The 10,917-nt window shown below is 37.6% G+C and overlaps 1 protein-coding gene across 1 annotated transcript in view; it reads right to left on the minus strand.

Annotated features, from left to right (window-relative positions):
- Nucleotides 1-188: 188 nt before the first annotated feature.
- YWHAH (tyrosine 3-monooxygenase/tryptophan 5-monooxygenase activation protein eta) overlaps nt 189-10,917 on the minus strand; it is a 19,368-nt gene continuing 8,639 nt past the window's right edge. The window contains exon 3 of the mRNA XM_009280033.1: nt 189-1,628. Within this exon, the coding sequence (XP_009278308.1) occupies nt 972-1,628 (657 nt within the window). The 3' untranslated portion in view covers nt 189-971. The remainder of the gene's footprint in view (nt 1,629-10,917) is intronic.

The raw sequence follows: 10,917 nt of genomic DNA on the forward strand, positions 1-10,917 counted from the left end.
GGTTTCCTTCCCCCCCCCCCCCCCCCCGTTTTTTTTCTTCTTCTTTTCGGCATGCTGATATTTTTAATAATTTTTTTCAGCACGAGAGGCAACTTCTCATTAAACTTTTGATTAAGTATGTTTTAACCCATCAGTGATGTGTTAGGTAACTCAATCTCTGCTGTGAACAAAAGACAGGACAGCTTACGTAGAGATAACATCCCCAAAGCAGCATTTTATTTTATTCATTTAATTCCAAAACATTTAATTTAGAAGTCTGGCATCTCAGTCATCCATCTTAACATGGGCTAATATTGACATAGTGTTGTCAGAATACACAGACAACTAAACAGCCAAAGAGTTTACAAAAAATAAATTCATGATTCTTCAAAACAACCGCAAAAGGTTACAAGTATCAAAACTCTTAGGTAGATGCACTGCATTAAAAGAAACTGTGCACATAAGTTAGAGGCAAAAAACCAAATTGCTACTGAAACCTCACATTTCAAACAGTTTATTGTAAACTGATGAACAGGGTTCTCATTTCACATCAGCTTAACTGTTTTCATTGACTGAAAAAAAATTTGGGGTGGCTAATTTACTTTGCATGCACAAAATGTACTGCTTAACAGAACTGTCAGCTCATTTCAAATGGAAAAAATTTTAACTGGAATCTAATCATCTTCAATCACTTTCCATTATTCTTTCCATCATTTTCCAATCAACAGGCAAACTAAAAATGCCTCATTTACTATGCATCTTTCTGCACTGTTCAAGTGCAACTAAGATAAATAGGGCCAATAAACCAATCAGTCCATCAATGCCCATGAAGACTCATCTGAAACTGCTTCTCGATAAAGTGGACAGCAGATCTGAACAGCTGTACAATACAGATATGCTTAGCACTAGATATTTAGTGTGACTGTGGCAAGGAAATATTGGTGATGATGGGGATGGTGAAGTGGATGAAAGAGGGATCGGAGGAAAGCTTTTTAATTATTGCCCTCTCCTGCTTCTTCATCTTGCTGGTCACTCGTCCACAGAGTGAGGTTATCTCGAAGTAACTGCATGATGAGAGTGGAGTCCTTGTAGGAATCCTCATTTAGTGTGTCCAGCTCTGCTATGGCATCATCAAAGGCTTGTTTGGCTAAAAGGCAGGCCTGCTCAGGAGCATTCTGGATTTCATAGTAGAACACTGAGAAATTGAGTGCCAGCCCAAGCCTAATTGGGTGAGTGGGCTGCATGTGCTCTTTGCTGATTTCAAAAGCCTCTTTATAGGCAGCTTCTGAGGCTTCCACAACACTGTTCTTCTTCTCTCCAGCAGCAACTTCTGCCAAATAGCGGTAGTAATCCCCTTTCATTTTCAGATAAAAGACCTTGCTCTCATACTGGAAGTCATTGCAGTTCTTGATCAAGTATTTATCTAGGAGAGCCAAAACATCATTGCAGACTGTCTCAAGCTCCTTTTCTATCTTCTCCCTATAGGCTTTAACCTTCTCCAACTTCTTCTCATTCCCATCTGCCATAGTCTTCTGCTCTATGCTGCTGATGACACGCCAGGAAGATCGTCTAGCTCCAACTACATTCTTGTAGGCTACAGACAGCAGGTTTCTATCCTCATTTGAGAGAGGCTCATTCAACTCAGTTACCTGAAAATACAGACAAAGATCAAATTTAAAGGGTTTGTCATAGAGAAGAGCATGCAAACTTCCTTCAAAACTTCCATCATGAAGTTCAAGATTCAAAATTCCTTCTAGATCCCGAAATTCCTTCTAGACAGGAATCAATTTGTAACGCTGAAAGTTTAAAACTGTTTCTGCAGTCAAGACTTAAAAGAGTGAAAACCCCACAGTTCTGTCGTAACAGAATGGGTATTTAGAAGCCATTGCAAAGCACATTCACTGAACAAAAGTGAGTCAGGCTTGTGTAATGGAGAAGCATTCACAGAAGGAAGGCTCAGGTTTTTTAGGAAGTCTTTGCTATAATTATGCAGACTACACACTTAGCAATGAATTTAAATGTACCTAGAATACCAGTTCTATGAATCTGGAACACAGCACAGACACCGGAAACTGGTGCAGTTCTTGCATTTCTTTCCCCTGCTGCTTTCTTTCATTCGACAGCAGAGATGGAAGCTCTGCAGTCATTATGATTAAGCTCTGCGTAGTACAAACGGAATTAGTGTTTCATAGTATCTTTCAGTTACTTAGTGAGCAATTATACAACGTAATACAAAAATTATCCTGATTTCTGCTAAGTGGTAGCTGCAGAGAAATTTCAGGGATGGGACATGAAAGAAACTGCATAGAAATAGAACAAGGAATCAAGAGAAAAAGTCATGATCAACTCCAAATTCCTACTACAAAAAGCTGAGATAGAGGAAGGATAATACTTGTAATACTGTATTTAGGCCTATTTCACTTGCTGTGTTAATTTAGGAAATAAAACCTATCAGACTTATAGTCACGTGACGTTGTTCTACTTTTGCAAATTTACAAACATGAAATTAAACTCACAGAAATTAGGCTGAAAAATGTAACTCCACTACTTTAAGCATACTGCATTGAAAGTCACTAGAATTCTAAGGATATGTACTTTGGTGTGAAAGTAAAATTGTCTTTGCTCAGACGCTGCTAAATCATTAACTATTTCTTTAAAAATGTGCATATTTACACTGCTTGACAGGCATCAGAATGTTTGCAACCAAATACTTGCATACTACAAATAATTAAGTCACAAATATTTACACTATTCTGAGACTGCTGGTGTAGCCAGTGAACCATCCAATAAATGTGCATCTTTCCAAGCCTAAAAAATAATTTATATGAATTATAACTGTTACAGTAAGAGAGAGCTTACTTCCAAATTTAGGTTTTGTTCTTAAAATATTGTAAGTCAATTAGTTTTATCTCCAAAATGCCTTTTCCCCACAGCTCAGGAACCCAAACTCCCAAAAGACAATGCTCTGCCTGGCCTAACACAATTAGAGGCAATCTACAGAGGGTGAAATGCACAGGAATCAACTCTAATGATATCTTCATAATCTTCTTCCCAGCTTCTACTCAACATCCTCCCAACAACCCCTCCCTCAACAATCTCTGCTACAACCCACCTATATCATCTTCTCTAGTAAAGGTATTAAATCCCTCAAGATGTAAAGGTTCAGCTAAGAGCTTTTTGTTCCCTACAGTCTATTAGGACAGCATTTGCTTTTACAAAAATAAAATAAAAGAAATCCATCAAAGAAGATTAATAATCACTTGGTCATTCCTGCACTGCTGGAGGACTTTGTTTGAAAGTTCACTGCAAGTTCTCAAACACAGTGGTTGATTTAAAGGCGTTAGTAATGTTTTGCTAAAACTTAAACATCATTTAACCACACAAATAAATATTTTTTTTTCCTCCACCAGTCTTCCTTATCTTTATAGTATTCAAAAGAAAAATAGAAAAAAAAAAATCTTGATCTGTTAATACACTACTGAGCTATATTACCCACAAAAATAAAAACTGAGTATGGAAAGGTATACAAGACACAAAAACAACTGAGGATGAGACTTAGTGGGACAGGACAACAGTAACAGAAATACCACCACTGGCTTTGCAGTCCAGACCCCATACAAAAGAAATTAAAGTTACAAGAAGACTGCAACCACAGCTATCCTAATTCTTCACCTGATACATCATCATCTCCATTTTTCACCTCATCCTCCACTTACCACCTCTATTCTTTACCCTTAGCTAACTGCTACCTTCACATTCATCTCTTTCCCTCTGCTTCAAACTAAATATCCTCCTAAATGCTGGTATTTAAGTATTCAGTAACTTCTAAAAGATAAGCAGTCATCACAAACCTTGTTATAGTTATTTCTTCTACCTCCTTAAGGTGGTTTCTTAAACTTTCTAATATAAACTTTTAGAGACAAATGTCTTCTGTGTATTCAAAACACCAAAATGGCATTTTACAGTACATAACAAATGTCCTAGGAATCATCAAAAAATTTTGAGTACTAAACCCTAAATTTTTACTATGCTATACAGCTGCTGTATTTACTTAAGGGGAGATAAATTAATCCATTTTCAAATTCCACCCAGTTTGTCACAAAAGACAAAATACAATCTTACAGGAATACCACTAGCCTTGAAAGGGTATTCCAAGTTTTTTTCTAGTCTATTGTCTCTCTTCTCGTGTTCTTCATTTTTAATTGCAGAAAATGCATCACAACACCCACCCTGAAAAAGTTGCTTTATAAAGCCCACTCACACACGAGCCATTGCAACTGCAGATAACCTATACCTGAAAAGCCTTCCGACCTTCCCTAATCACAACCAAAATTCAATGCAAGTGTTGATAAACAGCTTATTTACATAAATTTCTGAAGATCACATTAATAGAGGAAGGATCTTGTAAAGTCTAACATGAACTCTGGTAATCTTGGCTGGTCTTTATTCAACATTCAGTGTTAAAAGTAGGTCTACAGTACAATCTTTAAAATGCAGTGTAACTTTTGGAAGCATCTTGATACTATATTTAGACTAGCCAGTTAAAGTTTAGCTCTTTCATCAGCTTGGACTAAGTTTGCTAAAACTCTCACTAAGCACCAGACTAACAAAACTTATCCTGGCATAGCAAGATTGAGAAATAGCAGGGAATACTCAAGATACATTCATGTAAAGCACAACAAAAAAAAGCCCAGGAAAAAAGCCATCTCTCAGGGCTAACTGCAGAGCAGTTGTTCATATGCGGAAAAAGAATGTTAACTTCTGTCATGGTTTAACCCCAGCTGGCAACCAAGCACCACCCAGCCGCTCGCTCGCTCACCCTCCCCTGGTGGGATGGGGGAGAGAATCGGGAGGGTAAAAGTGAGAAAACTCATGGGTTGAGATTAAGACAGTTTAATAGGTAAAGCAAAAGCCACGTCCACAAGCAAAGCAAAACAAGGAATTAATCCACTCCTTCCCATGGGCAGGCAGGTGTTCAGCCATCTCCAGGAAAGCAGGGCTCCATCACGCATAACGGTTACTTGGGAAAACAAACGCCATCCCTCTGAACGTTCCCCCCCTTCCTTCTTCTTCCCCCAGCTTTATATGCTGAGCATGATGTCATATGGTGTGGAATATCCCTTGGGTCAGTTGGGGTCAGCTGCCCCAGCCGTGTCCCCTCCCAGCTTCTTGTGCACCCCCAGCCTGCTCACTGGTGGGGTGGGGTGAGGAGCAGAAAAGGCCTTGACTCTGTCAGCACTGCTCAGCAACAACTAAAACATCCCTGTGTTATCAACACTGTTTCCAGCACAAATCCAAAACATAGCCCCATACTAGCTACTATGGAGAAAATTAACTCTGTCCCAGCCAAAACCAGCACAACTTCTTAATCAAAACACGAAAGTATCTAAGAGGTAAGATTAAGAGACTTAATTAAGAGACTATTCCAGATCATCACTAGACTGCTGTATAATTTAATTCTCAAGACTGACTTAAACTCACCTTGAAACTGTTCCTTGAAGTAAAAAGGAAAAATTAACAGAGAAGCTAATTCAACATGCTTAGGAGATGTTTACTAGCTTTAAGATGTATCAAAAGTTACTGACATATCTTGGAGAATCAGAAACTACCATCAACTCAAGTCCATCTCAAAACAACTGGGTTTTTGGTAGCGAGTACAGTCTCTTTAGACTACATAAAAATAGAAATAAAAATCTGCTCTGCCAACTATGACTTTAAAAATGTTTTCTAAACAATTAGTGACAAATTAAAAAAATTACTGAACTGTAAAATTCTGGAGAAGAGAATAGAAATAATGTTTGTCAACTACACATCCCTTTGTCAAACATACTGCCTTTCCAAATGCAAGCCCTAACAGCCAGATGGCAAAGCATTACTATTCCACAATAAAGCTATACAAAGCTAGCATAAAGTACAATTAGTTTCAAAAAAAGTCAGTACACTGAAGACCACCTCCAAAAGTTAAACTGTGAAAGGTTTGAAAGCAGCTTATTTTTCCTTTGATTTTTCAAGTTTTCTACATCTCCAGTTAGAAGAAAACAGGACATTCATATTTCATCTGTTTTAAAAATGACAAAAGTGAGATTTTAGCACTGTATCAAAGGAATTTGCAATACAAAAACAAAGCGTTTATTTTTTTTCAAGCCATTGAAAATGGCTTGAAGAAGTCATTTGTGAGCAGCTGCAATAACAAATACAACATATCATAGCCAGAAGACTACATACAGGACTGCCACAAGCCTCGAACCACAAAGCAAATTACTTTTTCAGATAAGGTACAGTTAAAATATCAATGTCATGCCATTCCTGGGCATAATTTATATCCTCTGGCAGATTCTGTTAATCTAGAAACTGATAACCACTTTCAAAGAAAGCAGCATCTGATGTGGAGCACAGGAACTCAGCCTAACAAACCAGTAGTTTCACACTAGTTGTTCTTCTGTGGCAGAAGTTTCCAATGCTCAGAGAAGCTCATTCCTTTCCAGTGTCACCTTTCAACATGCTTCAGGATGTCAGTGTCATTTCCCTCCCCCTAATTTTTATTTCATTAGCCCTGAACTATTTCCTTCTCAGTTTGAAGCTGGTGATTTCTGAGAGAGAAATGGCAAATTGTCCCCCATCCTAGCTAAAAAATGCTGATACTCTATGTAGATATATCTAAAAATCACATCTACCTCCCTGGTGTAACAGCTATATTACAAGAAACTAGACTCAAAGGAAAGCGTGGGACCTTTATGGAACTATCTACTGTTTTATCTATTTCAGATAAATTAGCAAAGTAGATAAAACCAGACACATTTCCCTTCACGTGTGGGGATGATGTAGGGAAAAAGAAAACTTGCAATGCTGACGGAAATTTATTTCTTCCCAACTTCCATTCTACCTATAGCCTTTCCTTAATAGAAAAGATCTTGGACTGCAGCAATTTAGTTTTACATTTTAGACAGAGACACACTTTCTTATAATGGCTGTTAGGAGAAACAGAAGCACTTAAAAGATGAAAAGCCATTTGTAGTATGACTTCAAAGTAGTATTTACTTACTCAGGTGTTACTCTATACTTTCCTTATGCAAACACAGCTTGCTCTCACACCTAAGTTTGGGGTCATTTTCAGTCCAGAGCCAGATGATGCAATTGAACACACAGGCTATGATCTGCTAGCAGTTTTCATTCAGACTGACAGTCTGCTTTTTGTAACAAGAATACAGTCTAAAATAATTTTATTTCTGTAATACTTACAGGGATCTCCTCCTCTGCTTTATGCCCACAAAGTTCTTTCACAGCGTACTGGGAAAAAAATGGGAGTATATAAAAGGAATCCTGACTATAACCCTGGAATTCCTAACTATACATGCTGATGAGCGTGGCAGTACTGTTACAGCGCAGAAATTACTTACATGTGTGTGATCCCACATAGGCCATACCAAGCTGAGTTACTTTCACGTGGAAAACAGAACAAAGTGAAGGTTCCACAACTGACAGCAGATCTATGATGCACTGTCAGATTACCTAGTAGAATTTGACCCAGGTCAATTGAATGTATGCGATTATACTTCTGTTTTGTTAGCCAGAGCATGTAAGTCAGAGCTAGAGCCAGTTCTTAGCAAGATGTTGCAAAAATGACTGTACCTGAGCCAGCATAAAGTCAGGTTTATCAGGAGTTATAATGATTACAGTTACACAGTCCATAATTTTTTTAACAAATAGAAACCAGACTAATGAATTTAAACCAGATCAGTTTCTTGCATCATGTGGCTTCAGTATTTTATATCAAGCACTGGAAGTTTTATAGCTAGATTTACTGTATAAAACCACGGTAAGGAAGTCATCGCACAGCAGGGGAGGGCATCATCTACATTAAAGGCATCTCATTGCCCCTCCTACACACACATACTTCATTAACCCCAAACCAGACACTGATGTGAAGAATTGTGTGATACAATACTAAAAATATGGAACATCCCAAACTTTTAAGTCCATTTATGTACACAGATAAAGCCTACAAATTAAACTAGAACCTCAAGCTATTTTTCTTAAACTCTAGATAATACCAAGACTTAAATTTATTTCACCCTGAGTAGTATTTCACACGTGACTAATTTTAAAATTCTACCTCTCACACAACTCAGATTCATCTTACCAATTCTAAAGTGTAAATGACTCTCTACTTGCTATGTAGCTATATTAGAAAAGCAGCATAAATTAATAGACCTCCTGAGCACTACATATTAGGATTAATACTGTCTGAAATACAAAGGATTTATATAGCTAAAATGTTCACCTGTTTCTGGAATGATCTAAACCCAAAGGTACTCAATGCTGTAGTCTCAATATGCTAGAGTATTTGTTCCATCAAGTGAAAACCTTTAACACTTACACTAAAAGCATATTTTGCCTCAGTGTGTTGAGAAATAATTTTTTACCTACCGTATAGGGTTTTTTCAAATAGTTGGAATCCTGGAGCAGCATTTAATGCAATGAGAATGCCACACCCCTTGGAAGAATGCCATTTAGTAGAGGCACATTTACATATGATTGTATTTTCTATTAAAATAATTTCAGCTGAAAAAAAAGTAAACTAAACTCATTAATTTATAACAGCAAACTAAGTGAAAGTTTCATTTTCCTCTCCTGTCTACACATTATAAGCCAAAATACTAGAATTCTTCCAAGAAAAAAAGTTTAACAGCAACAAAAAATTGTATTATTGAGCAGTAGTTTCCTTATTTAAGCTACAACTGCTACTTCATCTGGGTTTTCTTTAAAAGAAGGAACTGATAGGACTGAAAAGTAAGTGTTTCTCCAGCTTTATACTGACAGCTGAAATGGCAGTCTTGCCACACTTCTTCGTTCAGTGGCAGTCTCAAAAATAATGCATGTATGATTTCGCTAAAATAGTCTTTACTTTGTTTTAGGAGTAACTACAAGGCTGTTGGCCATAGTGTGTATTGTAAAAGTGTGGTGATAAATATCCAGAACTGAAATTTACCATTCAGATTTCTATTTACACTGGAAGCACACTATTTTCATATAGCACCTTTAAAAACCATCAGATATGTTGTATTCAGAGATTTTTTTTTTTTTTAAAGAAACTTTTCAAATCAAGATATTCTGCATTGAGAATAGATATCACAGTTAGAACACTGATTTCCTCTTGAAGGAAGTCTAATGTCTCTGAAGTGCAAGATGACTGAGTATTATTCTATATGGATAAAAAGTTCTCTTTAATAGCTGTTATTTACAACCACTGAAACTGAAGGAAATATTAGCTGTGTGATAACAGACAGCCCACATAACAACATTTCATAACAGCTCAGACCTACAAAATCAACTTCAACCACTGAAGAGCATTCTGGAAATTACCATGTTAGAGTGAACACCTGTGAAAGCCAAGTAACCAATAGATGCTACATTATAGGCATGCAACAGTACATGAACAGCTTGAAACAAGGAAACTGTTGCCTTTTAAATTCAGCTTTACTTTTTGTATTTTTAAAGGATCTATAATGTAATGTTTCATAAATGCTCAAGACAGCTCACAGTGTTCTCAAGCTCGCAATTACAGAAGCTCACCATTATACAACTTACTTGAGAGCAAAAGTAGCATTACAGATGAGAATACTGTGACTCAAGATGAATGAAAATTGAATAATTAGGACAGTTTAAAAAGACAACTGGACATACACACTAGTTATATGTACTTTATTTACTTATTTCCTGAGGCATAGCAACTGTATTCTGTTTCACACATGTTCAGAGAGTCATACATACACTATAGTTCAGCAGTATTTGGAAAAATAAAAAGCTATCTACTAACTACAGCTAGAAACAGAGTTCTTCTAAAGCAGTGGTGGATTTTAGTAGTTTCTTCATATCACCTTTTAGAATTAGCAATTGAGAGATTCGGGATATAAATAGCTGTTACTACTACATTATATGTATCAAGAATTCTAGCGATATCATTAAAATACAGCTTATTTTAATGTCTCGTGCCTCTGATGTGGAGATACTCAGAAGTATTGCTGCTTCAGAACTGGATTGGTCATAGTATTTATTATGACACAGTAGCAAAAGTGAACAAGAGCAGCAAAATAAGTGTCTTTTTACTGCCCTCATTTAAGGAACGCGACATACATCACAGCCCCTGAACGAGACTAAACGGACTGATTCTTACAGCAAAAATGTGAACTTCATTTGAAGCTGCTCTTTCAAACTAAAATCACCTCATGTCTTTAAACAGCAGTACTCTCGAGGGAAACTTGATTCCTCTTGGGGTCTTTTGGTGTTCACAAAGGACAGATCAGCAAGAACAAACCAATTGTAATCAGATACAGCAAAGACATTGCTAAGCATTTACTGGCATTAACATTACCCCTAAAATTCAGATTATACGAATACTTTGTTTTTAAAAAAGGGACTAGACATTAGAAGTTTGATCGTTCTGCAATTTTATTATGTATCAGTACAGACAGGTCAGTACAAGTAATTTTCATTGCTTGGTTCTGAAAGGAGCTGAGTTGCAACTGTAACTTAAGTGTTTAAATTCATGTCAGTATTCAACTGGATAAGGAATGCACTGAGAATTTGTTACCCTACAAAGAAGAGGCAAAAAGGCAACGTTAAAGCTTGGGAAACGCTCTCTGTGCATGGGGTAGCTTTTATACCCGGATGCAACTACTATACCATCTTTGAGTCAGCGCGCTCGTGTTTGTGGGTGAGGCCTCTATTCGTACCTTTTATCGCGAGGCAAAAGAAACGTCTAGAAAAGGAAGGGGCTCCTCTTGCCGTGCGTGGGTTCCCCAGACACCCCCCGCCCCAGCGGCCAGCCCACCCGACCAGCACCCCCAACCGCTCGCGTGTCCCAGACTCCCTTAGAAGGGGGACGCACCCCAAGGTCAAACCCGTCATCCCCACCGCTAGCCCCCAGAAGCGGGGTGG

Source organism: Aptenodytes forsteri, unplaced genomic scaffold (genome assembly GCF_000699145.1).
Source record: "Aptenodytes forsteri isolate BGI_AS27 unplaced genomic scaffold, ASM69914v1 Scaffold323, whole genome shotgun sequence".
Classification (NCBI taxonomy): Eukaryota; Metazoa; Chordata; class Aves; order Sphenisciformes; family Spheniscidae; genus Aptenodytes; species Aptenodytes forsteri.